Raw genomic sequence first — 23,369 nt, 5'->3', positions numbered from 1 at the left:
ACATGCCCTTGTGGCCCAGAAGGCCAATGGTCTCCTGGGGAGAATTAAAAAGAGCGTGGCCAGCAGGTCAATGGAGGTCATCCTCCCCCTCTGCTCTGCCCTGGGGAGGCCAAATCTGCAGTACTGGGTCCAGTTCTGGGCTCTCCGGTTCAAGAAGGACAGGGAACTGCTGGAGAGAGTCCAGAGGAGGCTATGAAGATGATCAGGAGCCTGGAACACCTCTCTGCTGGGGAAAGGCTGAGAACCCTGGGGCTGTTCAGCTGGAAAAGAGCAGACCGAGAGGGGATCTCACCAATGCTCATCAATATCTAAAGGGCGGGTGTCAGGAGGATGGGGCCAGACTCTTCTCAGTGGTGCCCGGTGACATGACAAGGGGCAACGGGCACAAACTGGAACACGGGAAATTCCACCTAACCATGAGGAGGAACTTCTTTGCTGTGAGGGTGGCAGAGCCCTGGCACAGGCTGCCCAGAGAGGTGGTGGAGTCTCCGTCTCTGGAGACATTCCAAACCCGCCTGGACGTATTCCTGTGCCACCTGCTCTGGGTGACCCTGCTCTGGCAGGGGGTTGGACTGGGTGATCTTCAAAGGTCCCTTCCAACCCCTACAGTTCTGTTATTTCCTTTGCATGGGGATGCTAAGAGCAGACCCACAGCACACCCTCCTCTTCCCAGGCCATTGCTGCTTTCACTACAGGCACCATGAAGCACTTGCTGGGACACTACAAGCTCCCATTGTCATTAAAACCACAGTCATCAAAGAAATGAGCCGGGTACATTTTGGTGGTGGTGTTTTTGTGTTGGTTCCCTCCCGCACTAATTTGCGAAGCCAAGTGTTTCACAGGCAGCATCTCCCACTCGGTGCCTGCTCCCAGAGACTGCTCCGCTGCCTGCTCTCCAGTGAATAAGCCACTATCTGGCTGAAGTCTCACATTATTTATTGAGTTCCTTTTTTTTTTTTTAACTACTCATCAATGAACAATAGTCAGCAAAGTGAGCAATCTTCCAAGGTGGGGCTGGGCACAATTAGATGATACACAGCTTGTACCCTTCATCTACCTCTGCCTTTACCTCCTTAAGGCAGTCGCTGCAATTGTGCTTTGCAAAACGGAGGGCAGTGTGTGCGTAGATCCAGCATAACACTCGTCACGCTACTCCACCTCTTCCTGAAACACAGTTGACCTGCCTCTTGTACAGCTCCAGCCTCTTTTTTTATCTTTTTTTATCTGTGGTTTTTTTTTTTTTTTGATTACACTGAACTACAGGGCACAAACAAGCATCGACTGGCTGTTTGCTAACATTTTCTGAAGTCGGGTGAGAGACAGCAGTAGCAGAACACAACCAAATAATACAAAGCAAGCAGGAGAGCGTTACCACCAGTGTGATTTCACCAGCACCGGTGGGATTACAGCAGGGCTGAGCCTGACATTGCTGTCACTGTAAGCGTCACGGCAGAGTCTCGGGCACTGCCTGCGCATAGGAGCTGACAGACCACACCGACAGACTCGGTGAGTCCCTGCGCGCCCTTCAGAACAAGACCAAACCCTCGGGATCATGCAGGGATGGGTCTCACTAAGCAGAAACCAACACCTGGCACCAACAACCCAGACCGGGAGAGTCACATCCCACAGACCAGTACTGCTCTGGGCGAGGCAGCTTCCGCGCAGACCCAGCTCCCAACATCACCGCAGTGCCCATCAGGAGTTTCTGGACTGATATCCAGAATCCATAGGAACAGGAAAACATGGATGGGTACACGGCAGCCAGCGCTTGCCTCCTTCTACAGGCCCAGGCACTGTTAGTAACCAGCAAGCACCAGGTTTGATCAGGTTTCTGCCACAAAGCAAGTTTGTCTCCTCACCGCCTCCTGTTCCCAGGCTCTACCATCCCAGTTAGCCTTTCCTCCTTCATTCCGGGTTTGCTAAAGCAAGGATTACCTCTGCTCAACTCATCTGCAGAGCTCCCAAAACAAACAGGGCTCGAAGTCTTTCCTGGAGGGCACAAACATTTCATAACAGGAAAAAAAACACCGTACAAAAAATTATAATAATAATTTAAAAAATAAAATAAATTGGTGCAGGAGGACACAGCCAGGTAAGAACACAACTTTGACTCTCACCTACTTGAAAGACGCAGGAACCAAAGCAAGCAGAAGCATCAAGCCAGCTGTGGCAGCGTGAGGGACGGCAGCGCTGGAGCAGCTGCTGTAGCAGGAGAAGGCCACCCGCTGCTCCCCGTCTCCCCTGCGCACGCCGGCCACCTCCTCCCTGAGGCACAAAGAGCAGTACTTCATCTCAGCGGAGCAGAAGAGCCAGGACAGACACCTGCTGCAAATCAGCCCAATGACCCATCCATGGCCAGCACGCTGGGAGCCCGGGGCACCGCTGGCTCTTCCTCTCTGGGGAGCAGCAGGATCAGCGTCGTCAGCTTCCTAGGTTTCCTCCTAACATCAAAACATCAGCGGGCAGCACCAGAACAACTGGCCTAGATACAGAGGATTTCGAAGTCCCCAGGGGCAAAGAGCAAAAAATTAATTCAGAGCCCTATTGTAACATGCAGACTGTCCCAGCAGTCACCGCAGAGAGTGACTCAGTCCTGGGTGACCTCCTTTAATGTTCCATAAGGCTAATTACTGAGTTTAATAGGGTTAATTTTGCCTTTAATGACCAAGGCTCCTACGAAGACAAGAAGTTTCACCACAGCCTGTAACACAGCCATCGTCGCCCTCCTCCTGCCCCCGGGCAAGGGACACTGCAGAAGGTCCCATCCCTGCTCCTTGCTGCCTGTCTCGGAGGCAGCACAGATCTAGCTGGGCATAAAACTCAAAGCAGTCCCTTGTCCATCACCGAGCGACCCAAAACAACACGCACAAGGTCTCAGAGCACAGCCCCAGCCCTGGCTGCCACCTCCCTCACAGCACGGACCCACTGGACCCACTGGGGCAAGGCAGGGGATCCGTGTGAGAGACAGATGTCAAAAGTAATCAAATGCTCCTCCTTCTCCAAGGCAGAAACATCGCCAGCGTTACAAGCCTTAGAGGAGTTAAAAGGAAAGGCTTATTAGAAAGAAAACTTGTTCTGACAATCATAGAAATTGGAATTCATTTAAAATTCAAATTATGCAAATTCAAGTAATCTGTATGTGCAGATCCATCACATGCCAGCAGTGGGACCGCAGACGCATGCCACCAGCTACGTGGCCGGGGGACATCCGCCCTGCACCACGCTGTGCGAGGAAGGCAAGCGTGCTCACCCCCGGCAGACACGGGAAGGGCAGCCGCTCCTGGGGATCGGGTCCGGAGCAGGATTCACAGGTGCTGCCTCTGCTCCGGCAGGAAAGCGGAAAGATGCCTCGGCAACACGGGCAGTGCTCCAGCATGCCGCACCCCAGGGGTGCAGGGAGGCAAGCCTCGAACGCTTTCAGATGAGCTACAATAAATTCTCCCTTGGAGAAGCTTAGATGCCCATGGCCAATGCCTTCATTAGGCAGAGAGCCTAATCAACTGGATGCAAGACAGCTGCAGGGCACAGGATGCACACAGGCAATAGCTCTGCCCCGTCTCCATCCTCCCTGACAGGGCAGGGGCCCGGCCACCCCCCCCAAAAAGCCCCTGCCTCAGGAGCCTCTCCCCTCACTCCCAGCAATTCACAGAATAGAAAGCCGAGCAGCTGCAGCACCAGGCAAAGGCAGCTCCGACTGTCAGCGTGGAAAGAGCAAAGCCAGAAACCCAACGTTACGAGCTGGGGAAGTGCAACAGCCCGGAAAAATGAATCAAGCTTTAAATATGGACTTTCTTAAAAGGTCCCAGATGAGCCACTGTGGAAAAGGCAAATCATGTTCTCTCCTGTAAACGCTCCACCGCGCATGGGGAGAGCGGCTCTCACCTGGCACCAGTCTCTCCACCGGGCATCGCACTGGGGGCCAGGGCACGGCACGACCCCGGGGGAAACTGCAACGCCTCCAGCACGGAGATGGAGAGTAATTACCAAACCTTGGGAGGACGTGGAGCCCCGCACCAACTACCTGTTCTTGGAAATCACTTCCCCAGCTTGGCAAGACCTTTACTTTGAACTTACAAACCAGGCTGCCTAGCTGTGTGGGGAATACTGGTCCCCTACCAGCCACAGTCTCAGCTAACGAGCTGCCGGCTCAGCTGCCCTGAAGCCTCCACTGACGCCCTTTCCAGGTAGGATGAGTCTGCTTTTCTCAGGAAGTCTCACAAGGTCATAGCCCATGACCAAGCCTACAGCAACAACATCTTTTAGTTGGAACAAACACGAAATAGCATAGGAAAGTAAAAAAAAAAAAAAATAATAAAAAAAAACCCACCCTACAAAAATCCTGCTCGGTTCCTTGTCGGGTGACAATCAGCTCCACGGGTACACCAAGGAAAGTTAAATGTCCCCACAAACTTGTGAAGTCAGAAAACAAAGCAAAGCAGCTGCAGCCAGCACAGAGAGAGAGCTGCCAGCACGGCGTGGAGCGGGCAGCAGGCTGGGCCCATGGAGGGGGGGCCAGGGATTGCCCCAGGGGGAAGGGCAGAGCCCACCACTCTGCAGGTACCAGGACGCTGCTTGGGCTGAGAGGCCACATCCTTCCACGCCCTCTGTGCCCATCTCCGCTGCAGGCTGTGGGGGACAGGTCCCGTGGAGATACTGAAAGACCCCATTCGAAAGAGGAATGGTCCCCAACATCTCAGTGACCTCCTCTCCTTCCCGCTCTCCTGGGCACAGCCAGGTGGGCTGCAGACCCAGGCCGAAAGGCAGATACAGAAGTCCATGCCTTACCCCACAGCAGGACAGCCTCATCTTAAACACCTCCAACGTGTCTTTCAGCCGCTCACCGGACACCCCATCCCACTTCTGCTTGTCTCCGTCCCTGAGGCTTTCACCTGCTTCCTGAGTCCAAGGCAGCAGCTCCCAAAGAGATGGTTCATGGGAGCCACTGGCAGCAGCAGGGTCGTGACCAGCTCCCCCAGACTCACCCCTCACAGGCATCTGCTGCTGCTGTGCATGGAAAAGCATCAACACACTGCCGACGTCAGAACCGTCCTCCCGGGGAGAAAAGGAGCAACTACGTTCAGTGATCCATCCAAGCACAAGCAGAAGAGAGCGAGCCCCCCAAACCACCCCCTACAGCAGTGACACAGCCCAGGGGACACCAGAAGCAGCACAAGCGTGTGCCACCTGGCAGGGGGATTGGCCCCAGCTCCGGGATAGAGGAAAGTTAGCCACTTTGAGCGGTCTCCAAAGATGAGTCTGTCTGAAGCCTACGGCAAGGTGAGCGCCACTGCCTCGGCCGGCAGCTCTCAGCAGCACTTTGGGTTGCACAGGCACCCAATTCCCCCCTCCGCTCCCTTTGTACTGATGCTCTCACCTGTTTCCAACCAACACCAACTGCTTTTCAGCGCAGGGACACCCGAGCCCTCATTACAACCCCGGGGTCGGTAACGAGACGGGAGGAAGGCCACACAAACCGCTATATCAGGTGTCTCCATGAAAGAGAAGAGGCAAAGCCCATTAAACATTGATCAGAGCCTCCCGAAGGTGCAGCACAGCCCTGACGTGTCCCTGCCGTCCTGCCACCAGGATGCTCCAAAGGACCAGAAATGGCTGAGCTGCCCCAGGGTGTCATCGCTGCCTCCTCACTTGCCCCAGCCCCCGGCTGCGCCTGTCCGCAAACCCCCCAGAAGACCCCGTCGCTTGTGCAGGTGAGGCAGAGAACAGGAAAACTCATTTACTACTTTCAGCCTCGTTTCATACTCGGGAGAGCAGCACCCAGAAACGAGACACCCACCCCGCATGTTGCCCAGCTGAGCAACAGCCGCCCCCGAGCCCGCGACAGCCCGGGGGGAAACTTGGTGGGGGGGGCAGAAACCCTGCCAGGGGCTCTGCCACCATGTGGGCAAACTCGAGCTGCTGCTGCCATCTGCTCCACCAGGCTGGAGAGGCCTCTTTTTCTCTTGTTTTGGTAATGATGTGCACAAAAATAGCTCTCTGACATGTTGGTGTTTTTGGGAAGCTGCGCCTATGTGAATGCAGTGGGGGGGCAAGACACCCTGATACTCACAAATTGCCGCCGCAGCTTGGTCTTGACGCGCTCGGCCTTCGTCTCCGCCGGGTGGACGGCATAGCTGAGGGACCCCAGGTGGTTGTCAACCGACAGGCTCTTCCTCATGTAGAAGGAGCGGGTGCGGAAGTAGCTGAATGGGGCACCCTCCACCGCCGTGCCCAGCTGGGTGTCCCCGGGGGGGTCTGTGCAGTCATCCTCCAGCCGCCAGGCCTCCCCTGGGGAGCAGAAGGACACATGACCCCATCAGAGCCACAGCAGGGCCACGTCCTACCCCTCCAGCCCGCTGGTGCAGATGCTCGGTGGGACGCCTGGAGCCCCTCACTCATGAGGGCCACTCGCTCCCCAGAGGGGTACGTTCCTGCCGTGAGCCCCTGCAGACCCCTGGCCCCTGCCAACAGCCCCTGCTCCCACCCTGGCCAGCGTCACATACCCACAGCCCCCAGCATCTTCCTGGCAGGAATCGGTCAGATACAGTGGGCGCAACGAAGACTTGGCCAGAGTTGGGGCCTCCAGGCACCGCTGCAGTCCAAATATTATTAGTCAGAACAATCAGCAGACCAAAATCCTAACGCTTAAAAACTTCCGGCTATTTAACTCTAACAGGGTTATCCCATTGAAAAGGGTCATTTATAAAGAATCTAAAAACGTCACTCCTTCTTCATCACCCCAAGTCCAATAAGACATTCCACATTAAAAGAAAATGTTTTGTTTTGTTTTTTTTTAAGGACTAAAGCAATGAGAACCACACACAGATCTTGCTGCTGGCATTAATGCAGCTGTATCAACCCCCCCTCCCGCAGGTATTCACGTGCTCTGTACCTGGTGACGACAATAGATCTTGCTTTTCAATGGGAAAACCGAGGCATCCTAAACGTTGCAAATTGCAAAAAGAATTTACCACCATCTCCTCCTCCAGAAAACCCTTTACGGTGTGGCCAAGTGCAAATCAACAGCCAAAGCGAGGACAGAAACCAGACCCTCGGGTCTCCTTGAGCCCCCTCAGCCCACGGCCGGCAGCACCATCAGACGCAGCGCTGCAGGGCCGGACTGCCCGCGGCCCAGACCTCAGCGACGCTGAGAAAGCGGCGGCAGCAGAGGAGAGTCGGGATCCCGCAGAGCTGGCAGGACTGACCATACTTCATTGCAACAAAAGGGAAAAAATAACAAAAACGCAATAGGAAATGTCTCCATGATATCACCACTCTGCTCTTTTCCGAGCAGCTTGGATGCCGCACGCTTTTTGTCACCCATCTTGTCTTTACATCTGGAGTTTGCCGTGCCTCCCACCCCCCAGCCAAAATCACTCCTCAATAGCCATAACAAATAAACACTAAAACCCTCTTGCTCAATTTCTGTAAAAATCATCAATTATCACATACTGCAGCCCAAAAGGGCATCTCACAGGATCACCTTCAGAAATTCTCCCCCTCCTGCAGCCTCTTCCCAAGGCGTCGTTTATCTCTGATCTCTGAAAAGCCCAGTATCTTCAGGCAGCAATGAGCGCGACCCTGCTGCGCCAGGGCTGAGGAGCAAAATATTTCCAGGGCTCAAGGCGAATAAAGACCTCGAGATAAAAACCAGCCACAAAGGGAGCGAAGTCCACTCTGCCCAGCGAGGCTGGGAGTTTTACATTGAACAGGATGAGAGCCAGGCTGGACACTGCGGCCTCAGAGCAGCCACCAGCGACTGCATCTTCTGTGTCTCAACAAAAGCGTCCCTTCCCTGAGCTATTTAAGGTGTAAAGGCAGCGCACCGCGTGCTAAGTCCTGCCAGCGGGTCTGAAGGCACTGAGTTGAAACCAGCAGAACAAAGAGAACAAGAGGGAAGTAGAGGCAGGGCGAGAGCTTCAAAATGCAAACAAAGAGGCACAACCTGGGGCACAGCACTACCTAGCATAGCATCTTTTTCTTTTTTTTTTTTTCACCCCTCGCTACTTTCAATTTAATAAGCTGCTGCTGCTCCTCTCCAAATGTCAACTCATACAACACAGGAGCTGCTGTTTGAAAGCTGTGATTATTCAAGGCACAAACACATCAATCGGAGCCCAGATCCAGACTGCCACCGCGAGATAGCATCGCTCCGGGGACGCGGCAGGGAACGTCATGACACAGGCGCCGAGCCCCGGGAGAAGACCCACCCAACACGCAGGAAAATCGCACGTGGAAGGGGGAACCAGTCCCAGTGCCCCCGTGTTCACCTGCGATGGCTCAGCCAGCACCTGCACCACCCTCTGTCCCCAGGGCCATCCCCTCCCAGCCCCACAGCATGCCCAGCCAGCCACCATCGCTCTGCTGCCCTGGAGGAGGGAGGGCCAAGGCCACGTGATAAACATAGCCCAGGTGCCGGGGTACAAGGGAAAGGACAGCCGTGTGCTGCGCCCACTCCTCCGTGTGGGACATCTCTCCTGAGGATGAAGGAGTTCAAAGCCCCACAGACCAACAGGGTCACATCTGGTCTCACTGATCCTGGTTTCCCATGGATTTGTTGCTGCTCTTTATCTCTTCTCTCTCCAAGGGGCTACAGGCAGCTGCATCCTCCAGCGCAGTCCTGGAGTGGGACCAGCAGCAGAGCTGCTCCCTGGCCTGCCCGAGAGGTGACGCCCTCCAAACCTCTCCCCTGCTCGGGCACAAGGGCTACGGGCATGGAGAGCCACCACAGAGGGAGCTGGGACCTTGTCTACCCCAAAAAGCTTTTCTGCATGCTGGAGGAGCTCATTCCTGACTTCTACAAACAAACAAATCAATGCTCAAGCCCGAACAGCCAGAAGGGAAAGATCAGGAAAGTCTCTGGAAAGGAAATGCCAGTGACAGGAGCAAGCCCACGGGCTGGAGGCCAGCCATCTTATACTCTTCTGCCTTGAAGCTGCTCACCTCTCTGCCATCCAGAGCTACGCCCAGCAACATCGGCACCTCTAAAAGACAAAGCATCTTCTTGGGCGTAGCAACAAGAGTTGCTTACAAAATCTTTCTCCTTTCTGAATCTGAAGCGTTGGGGAGGACACGGACCAAAGGACAGAGGGGGCAGCAAGGCCAGAGACCCGCTGCCTCTCCAATACTTCCTCTCAGCACGGACAGGCTGATCCCTCAGCCGCTGCGAGCAACACAAAAGCTTTTTCTCAGCACCAATGCCGATGCACAGGCTGGTGTAAAAAGGCCCTTCTGTTCCTCTCTTGCGCAGGGGGCGGCACGTTGCCCAGGCACCAGGCTGAAGTCTCAGAGCCGGGAGCCGCCTTCTCGTCCAACAGCACGTTACCGTGGAAAAGTGCGCAGGAGCCAGCCCCGCACCCCAGCGGAAAGCACAAGGTGGGCATCTTCACAAACACATCTCTTCCAGGCGGGGGCCGTATGCCTGTGCTAAGTTCAACAGAGATGCAAGACTGACGCTCCTCCAGATGTTGTGGAAGGCCACAAAAACATCCCTGTGAGTATTAGGAAAATTAATTCCAGAGTCCTGGTCTAAGCTCAAACCCAGCAGCTTCCTTTCAGCTTCTTGCTTTTCCTCCCATGGGCATAATTCCTAATAAGCTCACACCACCCGTGCTACCAGTTAGCTTTTTCACAGCGGGGCATGGAGCCAGTTTCTGAAGAGCTCAGCATGCTGCGCCCAGGCAAGGGAGAGGGGAGGCAGGTGAAGATGGAGCTCTTCACCATGGTCTGCTCCTCCCAGGTGCCAGGCAGAGGGAACTGCAAGGGGTCAGAAACACAAAACACAGGCAGCGACCCGCCTGCGCTGGCTGGGCAGGTAAGAGCTGCAGGCAGGCGAAGGCTGAGCAGAAGCCCCTGCCTGCTGCAGAAAGAAGAGTGCAGCAAAAAGTTTCTCAGTCTCACCCCTAACACTTCACGGGGGCACAGAAGCAGGAAGGACAAGAGAAAGGCAGCTCATTTCTCTGTGCATGCGTGAAGCCTCTCGGCACACCGCAAAACACAACGCCAAACAGATAATCGTAGAATCATAGAATCATAGGGTTGGAAGGGACCTCTGGAGATCATCTAGTCCAACCCCCTGCCAGAGCAGGGTCACCCAGAGCAGGTGGCACAGCAATGCGTCCAGCCGGTTTTGGAATGTCTCCAGGGTTGGAGACTCCACCACCTCTCTAGGCAGCCTGTGCCAGGGCTCTGCCACCCTCAAATAATGGTTTGGACAAGGCGGGAGCTGCCCCTGCCCCTTTTCGAACAAGCCCTGTCTGCCATCAGGAGTTTTGAGTTAACCCAGGAGAGCTGCTGCAGGCAAGGGGTGAAAGATGGAGAGCTCGGAGCCTGTCCCAGCTGAGCACACCACCGCTTACTGCAGGTTACCTGGAGGGGAACAACAAAACCAGACCAACAGGACACCCAGTTTCAACAGAAAACTGTCCCTCAGCTCTCCTGGCCATCTGCTGGGCCCCAGCTCCCCACCAGACACCTCAGTGCCTGCAGAGGTGCCAGACAGGTGCAGACACCTGGGCTCCTGCCCAGAAGCCATGGTGCCACAGCAGAAGGATCTCCTGTGACTTCCCACAGAGTGACAGGGCACTCCCCTCCTCTGGCGCTGCCATGCTGGAACCGCAGGACACAAAGCAGAAGGCTGGGGAACACATGCCGGAGGTCAGGTGAGGATGTCACGTCTCGTTCATGCAGAAGGAGACAGCTTCTCCCACCTCGCTTGGCAGCTCCTCTGCTTGCGGCCCCAAGGACAGTGGTGAGCCGGAGCCTGGTTTCTTCCCTGCAGAGTGGTGAATTCTCCTGGAAGATGAGCTTTCCACCTCTCCCAGGAACAGCCCTGCTCCTGCCAAAGCCTTGCACCCCTGTAGGAAAGCCTCTTCGGAGGTAGCTTGGGCCATGCGTCCCCCACTGCAGCTGGCTGCATGTCCCCAACCCTCGACTGGGGAGCGGTGGCACCTGCTCAAAAACAAATTCACAACTTCTTTAAGGAGAGGATCTTCTCTCCCTCCTGAAATCCTGCAGCCCAGCTCTTCTTCATAAGCACTTGTGGGAATCCTGCTTTCCTCATCAGCATACCGGGGTTTGTTAAACTCCGGTGCCAGGCGCTGCTCCGCTCTTGTCCTGCTCTCCAGATGTCACACCCTGCCACCAGCCCAATCCCTGCAGCTTAAGGGTTGCTGTGTCCCTGCAAGCGAGGCCAGATCTTCTGCGCCGACCAAGTGCCACCTCTTGTGTCCCAGGGCTCAGGCAAACGCAGTGTCGCATGTTACGGGAATTACTGCCAAACGCATGATCCGGGCTGCGAGAGACTCATACAAGAACCAGGTAATGCTGAGAAAAGCATCTCTCTTTTTTTTCCCCCCTCCATGATAGCATGCTGGTAGCCTTAATGAGTAGCTAATTAGCACTTCCTAATTGAGTATCAAGGAGCCAGGAAAAGAACCTGAGAGGATCTGGACAGAAAACAACGACTCGTTCATTCATCCAAGGCTCTGGCTGTGGAGGGAGCCTTCCAGCCTCTGAGGGTTTTCATACTCCTCCCTCTTCTTGGCATCCCAGGCGCCTTCCAGCCATGAATAAAGCAACATCTTCAACTCCTCTCCTGTGCAGTCGGGGCTCTCCCTCCACCCACTGTGCAGGGAGGGCTCTGCACAGGGATTGCGCCGGGGTGGCTGCTCCGCGGCACACAACCATGTCTGCGCTCACCACGAGAGGAGACGTTTGCAGCAGAAGGTGATGAGGTTTACGGTGGGTCTGACTCATGCTGGGACTCCATCCCACCGTCTTACACCAGCCTCCCACTCCCTCCCTCCCTCCCCCTCCAGCACAGCTCCCTGGAAGCACCAGCACACCAACCAGGGTGTGCTGGAGGCCACGTCCTTCACAGCTGTTGCTTTCTCAGGCACAAGTCATAGAACACTGCAAAGCACTTTTTGCCCTTTACCCGGACCCCGACTATTTCTTCAGGTCTGTCCTTGCAAACCGTGACCCAGGAAATCCTGAGGGGTCACCGAACATCACAAGCCATTTTTGATTCCAAGTAGTGGAGTTGCCTGCAATACCCTACCTACCCACAAGTGTCCCCGCGGGTCTTCCTCCCGCACCGAGACCCGCTCTAACAATTTGATGGGCTGAAAGGAAAACCACAGGTCCTGCACGCAGTGGAGAGCAGTCACTTGGGTGACGGAGCTCAACAATGTGCCAAGACCCTCCTCATGCAGAACTTTTGTGAGAATTAGTAGCATCAGGAAATGAAACATAGCCTGCAGAGCGTTCAAATTAACGCAGGGTTTGGACAGCTGCTCTGCTGGTAGCTCACAGGGATCTGACTGCGAGTGAGGCAGATTTTAAAAAATAAAAATAAAAAAATCCAAGGGTTCTGTTTGAAGGGAGCTGTTTTATATGGGTTTTATTTAGCTCTGGATTGTCAGCCCTGGCTTGCAGGCCTTATCTTTGTTTCAGTGCTAATACTCCCTTTCCCCATCATTTTTATGGCCCCGGTATGATTCCGCTGGCACCAAAACCACTGAAACACTTCGGCCATCAACAGTTTTGCCAATAAACTTGTTCAGAGCAGCTGGCCCAACCACATTAGGATTCCACCAGGATCAGCACGAGAGTAGAACAACATGATAAAATGTGGCCAGGAGATGCAGCTCGCCCGGAGGCAGAAGGCTCTGAGCATCACCTCCCCGCAGTGGGCGGCTTTCACGAGCCGACTCCGCTTTTTCATCAGTGTAATATGAAAGGTGGGGAGGTTTAAGGCTCAAAGAAAGGCTTGAAGAGGGGCAGAAAAAAAAAAAAAACCAACCTTATCAAGAAGGGCTGGTTTTGAAGCAGGACAAACCCCGCAGAGACTGGGGCTGGATTTATTTTGGTGTCTGTGCCCCTGGAGAATCAGGACAGATTTGCTAGGATCTTGCAGGCCCCCAGAAAGAAAGGGTGGAAACTCACCCCAGCTCTGTGTCACTCACCGGTAGAAGGGACCGTGCAGCCTTTCTGGCAGTCGGAGGCCGAGTGCTTCTTGTAGGGCTTCTGCTCCGGCATCTCCTCCCTGTACGGCGTGGAGTCCAGCAGGGGAAGCCTGCTCAGGACCGGGGACTGGGGGATGCTGGGCAACGTCCGAGACTTCCCCAGGAGCGGTCGCTGTGGCTTTCTGTCCAGAGACCTTGAGGGAAGAAAACACAGGGGGCACCCCTTTCAGTAGGTGGGATGGCTTCTTCAAGCCAAGGACCCTTCTGGAACACACAACGCTGCCACAGGACAGAGAGCATACAGTCCTTCCCACCACCAAACCGCACACTTCATTTGCTATTTCAGTAACGCCACTTCCCTTCGCCAGTGTATTTTAATTAGGATTTGCATCTTGAGCCGCAAGCCACAATCAGCATAAACAGCCCATGAACCATTCTCAGCTGAAGCCCTTCGTTCTCACGTGAAGCTCCCAGCCCACCTCAAAACTCACAGATAATCAGGACTAAGCAAATAAACAAACCAGAGGGTTCAAGACTGAAGTGACACAAACTCCCTTTACAAGAGGTAAAAGCCCCACTTTAGCACTGAGCGCCGTCTGAGGCAGCAGAATGCTTTTCTGGTGGGAGCCAGGTCACGCAGGAGCCCCAGGGACACGCTCTGTAAGGAAGATCCAGACTGTACCAAGACAGACGCACACAGCAGGCCCTGTAGAGACCACGAAGGTGTCACACAACATGTAGAAACACAAGCGCAAGGTCTCTGTGGGGTCCAAATTCAACCGAGTCTGATGATGGGGCTCAAAAGCTGCAGGGGTGACCAAGCCACACACCAATGCACTAGCAGTGTGACTGCGATTCTCCTTCTCCTCCAAAACCCCAGAGAATGCCAAGCCTTGCCGTGGGGCATGGGAGCAGGTCCCCTTTCTCCTGCTTCACCCCAGTGTCCCTCAAGGGATGGTCCTCAGGTGCCATTCCTTGGGGGTGGCACTGCCCCAGGCCATGCTGCAAAGATCCCGGGGATGCGATAAAAAGGAGCGGATGCCCAGCACTGCCGCGGTGAGAGGAGACATGGCTGGATCGATCCCGTGCCAGGATTGACAGCCACTGGGATCACCCCAAGGCTGTCCCCACTGTCACAGAGACCACACCTGAGCCCGACCGAGCTCCCGGCACAACCCGAGGGGGCTCAAAGGGCCCCTCCTCACACAAGGCTGTTCCCGAATCTCATACTGAACGGTATGAAACCTTCCAATTTCCATCCAAAATTCAATTCTTAGCTGGTTTATGCTCACTTGTTCTTGTGCCAATATTAACCTTTAGCTTAAATAATTATTCCCCCTCTCTGATGTTTGCTCCCATGATTCATTTCCATTACACTGCAGGCACAGCCCCTTTCGGCCTGCATTTTTCTAGGCTGATTAAAGCAGGTTTGTTCAGCCTCCTCTCACAAAATGAGCTTTCATTCCCCACATTGCTTCCACACCCTTCGCTTGCCCTCCCATCAGCTTGGATCCGGCATCCTCCACCCGTCCCGGGGCATCACGCAGAGCTGAGCTCCCAGTGCGGATGGGAGAGCGAGCACTCTGCCTCCCCGCACGTAACAGCACTAAATTTTACCCTATTTCCACTGAGCAGGTCCTCAAGGTCACGCAGGGAGAGTCTATCATGCAAAAGCTCCTGACCCTTGGCGGCCGCCTGTCACCACTATGTTTATTATGATCATTTTTCACTCCCTTTACAAATGTGACAGCAGCTCCCGACCAGCGTCGTCATCCAATGTGATTCACGGGTGAGCAGTGAGGCGTGGGTTGGGGCAGAGCGCCGGTGCCATGCAGGGCTCCTGCGGGACAGGGGTGCACCAGGAACACCGTGATGGATGCAGGTGGTTCTCGGGGAGGGCAGGAGCCACCGCCAGAGACCGTGCAGCCCCTGCGCTCACCGCCAGCACCTCTTAGCCAGATGCACCCATTGGAGCAGGGATGGGGATCACACTTCAACTTGTAGGTTCAGAAATTTATTAATTTCAGTACTAATCGCATTCGCCCTTGATTCCCAGGCAACACTGCTCTGCTCCACGGAGCTGTCACTGAGCACTCTGGGGACAGGGACGGCTGCAGGGACAGCACTGCCCCTGCCCTGGAGAGGCACCGCCGCGGCTGCGCCAGGCACACAGCATCATCCTGCCCACTCCAAGGCCCACGCTTCGCTTGCATCGAATGTGAAAACAAGCTATGCCAGGAGATACAAAGCCAGAATTAGCATCCCAAGTTGTTTCTATTTCAGTAAAACGTATGTACCTCTCGTTGTAACACATTTCACTGGCACAAGACAACAGGGATGTAGCTTAACACATCGCTGTGCTGCATAAATGAGTCCAGGGCTCTGCGGGAGTTCAAAACATTCCTTTTTTTATTCCATGTAAATCCCAGTGCTTTTAAAAGTACCTGCGCAGAGCTCCATCACCTGCAGAATGGCATTAGCATTTTAAGTGCTAACATCCCTTTGTGCCTACAGTGCCACTCACACGAATCACACGGGGGTAAAAAGGGAAGAATTCACACCTTTAGAAGAGCAATTTCTAAGTTGTGTAGCTGCAGACAATGATTTCTATCAGAAAGAGCAAAGCAACTAGAAACCTCTTTCTGTCGGAAATCTGACCGCGAATTCCCTGGCAAACTTCGGCTCTCTGGATCTACCATCTTGCGTACAACTCCAGAGGCAGCAACTGTCAGACGGGACCCGACGCCGCCACCAGGAAGTCACATTGCATCTACGTATGCTTCCCAAGCAAGTCCCCACAGCGAGGCGGTATCAAGGATGCCACATCCCATTAGGAAAGATCCCCAATGGAGTGTAAAGCTCAATTAGAAAAGCCATAATCAACGCTGTTACGGCCTATATTTAGCTGCTGGTTGGCATTTGGGTAGAAAGGAGAGCACATAATCAAGTCTTGACAAGGGTGGAAAAATCCTTCTGGCTGCGTGTGAGAGCTCAGGCGGGAGCCCAGTGACAGCTCCATCACTCCCAGATGGGGCAATGTGAGAATGGTCTCCAGCACCGGGTCCCCTGCCACCAGCCCTGGGGACAGCCGTGGGGCACAAGCCAGTTGTGCCAGGCAGAGGGCAAGCCCAGCAGCCTGCTCCAGCATCCCCCACTGAGCCACTGCCCGTGACACCGACAGAGAAAAGGTTAATGCAAGTTAAACCCAGGAAAGCCAGATCCTGCATCCCTCCTGCAAGGAACTGCATTCCCCCAGCCTGTCCTCCCTGCTTATTGCAAGATGGGAGACAGTGCTCTCAGGAGGGCACTTCCCAGCCCAGCCCCAAGGCTTATTATCCATCTCAGTTTGAAAGAGAGAGGACGGAGCGTCCACCTGACTCCAGGTACGGATGGAGGAGCCACCACGCCAGCCCCAGCAGAAATCCAGCAACACCGCAGAGACAGCAAGCGGGTGGGAAAAATAACCTGAAACCCACTACTCACACAACCTAAAACAAGCCTCACTGACTTGCATGATTTCCCAGGGTTGTGAGCGAGAAAACCTCCCAACGCACGTCCTCAAAGTGCCTGAGGACGGTGACCCTCTGCAGAGGCCCTGCTCCTGGCAAGGGGGAAGCCCTGGCCCTGCCACAGCACCCAAACCCAGCAGCTCCCAGACAAACCCAGGCACACACTGTGCTGATCCAGCTCCCCCAGGTCTTCCCAGCACCGGGCTGCTTGCGGAAAATGGGAAGGAGTGGAGGAGGCTAAGCCTGGGAGAGAGGGCACCAGCTGCTCCAGACTTCGCCTGCCTGCTCCAGCGCTGTGGCTTGGTGACAGCCATACACCCCAACACGCAATTTCCAAGCTCTAAAGGGGACAATGCGTGTCCCGAAGAGCCCACAGCCACAAAAGGCAAATATGGATTCAAAAAAAGAAGATGGAGAAGTCAAACAGCTGCTCCTCCTCCTGCAGGACTGCACGGCATTGCACAGGTCATTCTTGGTGGCTCCTCTTACACCCGCGGTCAGTTCACTAAATCTGCTGAGCAAAGAAAGCTTAGAAAACCGAAGGTTTGAGGAAGAACAGATAAATGAGGTACTGAGATTAGCCTGGGACTGACGGAGGATGGCAGGGAGAGGGCCAGGAGAGCAGGGCTACTGCAAAGAGACACCACTCCCAGATCTTCCCAGCCAGCAGCTGCTCCTGCCGGTAACACGCTGCTCAGCCTGCTCCTCCAAGGAGGTGTAACTTAGCAACCTGACCTTAAAAACTCAGCAAAGGTTTCAGCTGGGTTTGGGAAAATGAGAGATGCTCCAAGCCAGGAGGAGCAATTACCCACTACAACCCTCTTTTGGTACCAGGCGGCGAGGGCAGACGTGCCTCTGCTCCGGCATGGCTTCTTACCACCAGCAATGGCCGCAAAATTGCAAAAAAAAATAAACAGAGCACCCACATCCATTCCCTGAAAGAGCTTGCAGAAACCCGGCCGGGTGCAGGGTGACAGGCACAGGGGGAAAAGGAACTCACAGCCCCAAAAGGCAAACAAGGATTAAGGACACGGACCTGCTGGAGCGGGGCCAGAGGAGGCCTTACAAACCATCTCTGCACAGAAGCACAAGGCAACGGCAGCCTCCGGGACACAAGTCAGCATGGTCCACAGCCCAAAGCAGTGGCACAGCCCCATGGAGAGCAGGGAGTGAAGTTTATGGCACAGCAGAGGGAAAGCCTGGAGAAGGAGCCTGAGAAGAAGCGATACAATCAAGTAAAATACAGGGCGGCCTCAAAAAGCAAAGCCCAAGGATTCAGGTAGACTGTAGCCTTCACAGGGCATTCGTGCGTGCCCTGATCACCATAGTTTGCTCTGGAAACCTTATCAACCGCTAGCAAACCCGTGAGTCACTGGTACTTTTCCAGTGACCCTGTCAATTGCAAAGCCAGAGAAAAATCACCCAAAAAACACCCAAAGAGAAAATCTTCTTTTCTCGCTGCCCAGTATACGTACCCGAGTTAACTACCCAGCAGCCAACACAGCAGCCGCAGACCTGCATCAGTTCTCATATCACGAGCAGCGCCACCACTGCCACGCGGAGCCACATTTTAGCCCAAGAGAGGAGCAGCCAACTCCAAGTGAGGTGACCATTCCAGCCGGAGCATCGCGGCACGGGGCGGCCAAGCCCTGCACACTGTCCCCTCCCTACCCCGCACAGCTGCCAGCAGCTCCATCACCCCCACGGTGCTGCTGCCAGGTCCCCCCCAGCCAGCCCCGATCCCAAGAAGAGCCCTGGAGCACAAGAAGTTTGGCCAGCCCTAAGTGCTGCACCGGGGACCACACAACCACGCTCGGTTACCTTTTTTAACAGTTTGGGACCAGCAAGGAGGCAGCAGCAACCTGGCATCCCCCGTGCAGGAGGATTTCAGCCATGCAACATCTCTCTCTCCCCCTCCCAATTCAAGCCAAGGCTCCACAAAACCACCTTCACGCTGTTAAAAGGTAACAGGAGCTGAAGAGCAGAGGATATCTTTTATCTGGCTGTGAAACAGTTTCAAAGCAAAACAAAAACCAAAACAGCATTCAGCTCGCAAGTTCAGAAAAGGAGAGAGAAAGAAAAAAAGAAAAAAGAAAAAAAAAAAAAAGACAAACCACGTGAAACTATAAAAATACCTTCCCAAGCTCAGCTGTGAGCTAGTAAATACCATGATTTCCACCAGCTGGTTTGCAAAAGCTTCCTCTCCTGCCATCTCTCCAGCTTGAAGCGCATCTCTGCAGCAGGGGCCATCGCCCAAGCGCCGAACAAAACACCCCCTGGCACCAGGGGAAGAATTGCTCCTGTCCCTGCAAAACCGCATTTCAATTAGGATGGGTGACACGGGCTTCAGCGGTCTCCGGGAGGTGCAGGAGAGGAGGTCTCACGCCCCATGTGCCAGAAAAACATTCCCGAAGAGCTACTTGGAGGAGGAGCATCCAGCACCCTCAAGTCCGGCTGTGCCCCGGGACCCAGCACCCCGTTGGGCTCAGGGTCAGTTACCAAATGTCCCAGAAAAAGGCCAAAAGGCCTTTCGGTGGCAGCGGCTGCCTGCTGAGCCCTGAGCGCTCTGGTGTGCAACAGCTGGCGTCGCACCCGGCGACTGCCGATGCCCCTGACAGCCTCTCGCCCACCAGGCTTTTATTCGGTGCTCTGCTGGCACTCACCCCTGGCCCCACTGTCACTGCCACCATCCCCTCAGGCCAAGCCAGCCCACCCGCCCCGGCAGCCAGCCTCATGCACTGCTTCAGGGAAAAGAGCTTAAAAAACAAATTTTCATGCTTCACATCTGCAGTCGGGAACCCAAGCACCGCGGCTGTATTTTATAGCAATGCTTCCATTTCAGCACTTAAATGTAATTGTTAAAAGGGGAAAAGGAAATACTTTGGGGCCACACACTGCTGTTCATTTACTCAAAGCGTGTTGGTTTCATCATTAAAGGAACCTGTTTTCTGGCTCCTTTGCAGGCAGCGAACTAAACCCCCAGCCAGGGGGGAGCTCTCCCCAGCCTCCCCAGGTGACAGGCATGCTGCAGGACCTCGCCAGCCACCCTGCCCCGACCAGACCCCAGCACGCAGACACACTCTGTCCCTGAGATGTCACAAGACCATCCCCTCCGCGTCCCGCAGGAGGGAGGAACCCTGGGCACCCTCTTGCCCACCTGCCGCACTGCCCTGCACACCACGAACCGGGGGTGAAGCTGGTGCTGGGCGCTCGGGAGGGCTCTGGCAGAGATGCCTGGCCCAGACCCGCTGGAGTTGCACTGCCTCAACAACAACAAAGTCCAAAGACAGAAAGTCGCCGGGGCCAGGGAGAGCAGCAGAAACACTTGGGGAGCGTGAACGTTTATCTGGCTCGTGGAGTTCTCACTGATAAATGGGGAAAGAGGGCAGACGAAGGCGAACATATGAACCCCAGCACGACAGCGGAGCGGGTGAGCATCCTCCCCCCCGGCAGCTCGAGAGCGTGACCTGAATCCTCAGGGACCAGTGTTGTCCTCCCCATGCCCATAGCCAGGCCCTGCCATGCAGGCACCTGCAAAGCCAAGAGGATGGCCAAAAGCATCAGGGATGCTCTGCAGGGAACACAAAAGGCTCCCGGACCGCTCTCCAAAAAGAAAGAGGGACGAGGCTGCCTTCCCCACCTTCCCAAGAAGGGTATTTTAGATGAATTAGGAAGCTCACCTAAGGATCTTGCACACTGAAACTCAGCCCACCAGCAGGACGCCACCCCCATGGACACAGCACCGACTCAGGAACATGGCCAGCCCCGAGGTAGGCGAGGGACAGCAAAGCGTGTTTGGGACATGGCTTCCGTGTGATGGGCACATAAAGTCAGAGGACAAAGAGGCCCAGAGAAGCGCAATGCAGTTCCTTGCTTTAAATGGCAAACGCAGTACCACACCATTATTTACTGTACATTGATGTTTAAAGCTGGAGGGAAAACAGAGTGGAGAAGGGGTTTTGTGACCTGCCAAGGGCTGGGACAGAGCAAAAACCTCCCACTTCCCCGGCTCACAAGACGTTGCACCACAGGCGCTGTGCCCCAGGCTCCTGCTTTTCTTCTGTGGTGATTACTCATCTCCTGTTAGCCCTTGAAAAATTTCAGAGACAAAAAGCTAATGAAGCGCAAGTAACATGGAAGACAAGCACCCTGGCTCAAATTTTAAAAGGTCGGCTAACTTGCAAGATAAATACGCAACTGCCTCCTTTGCATTTGCAAAACGCCTTTCAGGGAGGATGCGAAGGGGGTGCAGCGTGATGTCCAGCACCCATCACACCTCCAGCACCCACCGCCCTCCTCTCGCCAACCCCTTGCCAACCCCGCACCGGCACAATATCCCCGAGGCAGGACTGGGGCCGCGACGCTCGTTCACTGCTGTCCCCCCAGCAGAGCCCAGTCCTTCCCAGAGACGCCCACCAGCTGCACCGCCAAACTCCTGATCCCATTCCCAGTCTCATGACACCCGGCTGGTCTCCCCCGTTGCTTCAAAATCCAAGTCACACGATGGGGGAGACAAAAAGCCGCTGAGATCATCTTGGAAAGGACACTGCTGCTCCTGACAAACACGGGGGAGACCCTTCAGGCATGAACTCTACGTGCTCCAGCGCAGAAAGCATAAAGACACTCGAGACATCTGTCAGGGCTGCTTGATTTGTTTTAAATCCTATAATTTCTGCAGCGTGACCAAGTTTTCCAGCACTTGAGGCTAACAATGGCAAAGCTGGCTTAGCTCTGACTACTAACCCCTGACAAAAATAATTATTTCATATGTTTTAGTCAAAAAATATATTTATAATCATAGGCTCGGGCAGCACGGTGTTGTTTTAAACACTCCTGGGCACCACCTTTCATCCCAAGCCTTAGGCTGGTTTTCATTTTCCTCTGAAGCACCAGAACATCAGTAGCACAAGAGACAGGTCACCACCACCACAGTCAGACGGACCACAAGCCCATTCAACAAGACAGATTTTCATGCTTCCAACATGTCACAGTAACATCCCTTAAAAAAAAACAAACAAAAAAAAAGCAAACAAACAAACAAAAAAAGTCTTGCCATGAAGGAGTAATGGATGCTGCGAGGAGCTGGCAGCAGAGCTTTCAGCAAGAGGCGCTCGCCTCTGCCCTCCTGGGCTGGGAGGGGTTAATGGATTTTGTCTGTCTTTTGAGAAAGAGCAAGGAGCGAACAGCCCAAAAATACCAAAAGGAACCGTTCCTGGGCTTCGCAACAGGGATCAGAGCAGCCCTGGCTGCAGGAACATGGAGACCAGGCAGGAGCAGTCGGGTCCGGGCTCAGGTCTGGGTCCCAGCCAGCCCCAGGACCTCTCTGCGCAACTTCACCCGCACGGAGGACGAGACGCTGTCCCGTGGGGCTGGGACATCCCACTGCATCCCTCTGTCCCCCAGGATGCAAGTGATGCAGAGCCCAAAAGCATGAGCCCAGGCACAGCTTTAGCCGCCGGGCTGCACGTGAGCGATTTCAGCCCAGCGCCCACGGAGGACGCAGAGCCGGGCTCTGCTGGGGGAACTCGTACCTGCTGCTCAGGAGAACAAACAGCCCCAAAAATCACCAGTTTGAATAAGCTCCCGCTCTTCCCACCTCTCCCTGGAAAAGATGAACGTTAAACGGCAGCGCCGCTGTTTGCTCCAGAGCCTCCTGACACACACACACCCCCACTCCAGGAGCGGTGAATCAACACACACCCGCTGAAACCCCCTTCCTGGGCGCCCCTTCTGCCTGCGGGGATCAGGCGCTCCTGCAGCCCAGCGCTGGGGCTCCGCTCCCCTTTCCTCCCCTGCACCACCACTGGGACCTAATCAAACAGCACCACAAGGGTTAAAAGCACCATTATCATGAATTGCTTTTATGCTTCGGTCACTGGATGTATTTTCTCCACGCCTTCCCCACTAACATTCTCCTACCAGCGGCTGGGTGGTGTGTGCAGGAGCAGCCTGCATCCACTCGCACCAGAGGATGAAACCCCAAGCAGCCCGCCCAGCTGACAAGAGACAGGGAATTTCCCCAGCAGCAAACCTTCCCAAGATAAAAACAGCCTCTGTTCCTCAGGAATAGAAGTGCGATAGTTTTTAGGCCTTTGGAATGTCATCAAGGTGGCAGGAACAAACCCATGAGTTTCTATTGCTCCCTTGCAACCTCGGGGGTGCCAGATGTGGGTGTATCTCTGGAGACTTCTATAACACGCACCAGGACAGAGTCCTTCCATTATCTACATTTTAGCTATTTGTTCTTTAAAGCAACAGAAAGAATGCACTGAAGCTTTGCAGTTTTTTCACAAGCACAGATTTGCAGCCAAAAAAAAAAAAAAAAAAAAGATGCAACAGAGGTGGTGACCTGAATTCTGTGCACGGGGCTGGCAGCAGTGGGCCTGGAGCCACAAAAGGCCAGCTCTGGTGGCTTCCGAGCACCCAGCACCTGTGGAAGCACATGGGGGGCTGCTGTGGGTAGGGGGGGTCAGGGCTCCACTCCCCCCTCGGCGGAGCGGCTGCCACAGTCGGCCCAGCCCAGAGGAGCTGCTTGATTCTGCCTGCTGTTCTTCCCCATCGAAAAATGCAAACTAAAAATATTTTGCGTAAGTTTGTACAATTGCCAACTATTCCTACAGGAGAAAACACAGAGTTTTGAGGGGGGAAAAAAGAAACCACACTTTAATTTTTTAATTATTAAAGTATTCTGGTCTTGAAATACTCTGAACAGAAGTCTCCTTTTTTTTCTTTCCTCTTTGAAATGCTTCCTCCTAGGTCCAGAAAAGGTCTCCTTTGTCAACCCATCCCTCCTCTCCTTCCTCTCCATCAGCCCCATCTGAGCCCACCTCCTGCAGGGGAGCATCAGCTGGATGGATGCTCTCTCAGGAACCCTCCAGGGGTGGCCTTTCCCCCA

At 54.5% G+C, this 23,369-nt stretch overlaps 1 protein-coding gene across 6 annotated transcripts in view; it reads right to left on the bottom strand.

Annotated features, from left to right (window-relative positions):
* Positions 1 to 23,369, bottom strand: part of LOC134519808 (ankyrin repeat and fibronectin type-III domain-containing protein 1-like) — a 262,952-nt gene that overhangs the window by 172,400 nt on the left and 67,183 nt on the right. For all 6 annotated transcript variants that reach the window (XM_063344461.1, XM_063344462.1, XM_063344460.1 and 3 more), the window contains 2 exons: positions 12,966 to 13,159; positions 6,068 to 6,285 (listed from right to left, as the gene is read on the bottom strand). In XM_063344461.1, coding sequence (XP_063200531.1) covers positions 6,068 to 6,285; positions 12,966 to 13,038 — 291 coding nt within the window. In that variant the 5' untranslated portion in view covers positions 13,039 to 13,159. The remainder of the gene's footprint in view (positions 1 to 6,067; positions 6,286 to 12,965; positions 13,160 to 23,369) is intronic.

The sequence above is a fragment of the Chroicocephalus ridibundus genome, chromosome 8 (assembly GCF_963924245.1).
Source record: "Chroicocephalus ridibundus chromosome 8, bChrRid1.1, whole genome shotgun sequence".
Taxonomy (NCBI): domain Eukaryota; kingdom Metazoa; phylum Chordata; class Aves; order Charadriiformes; family Laridae; genus Chroicocephalus; species Chroicocephalus ridibundus.
Note: the sequence above shows the minus strand (reverse complement) of the source record. Positions and strands in the feature narration are given on the sequence as shown.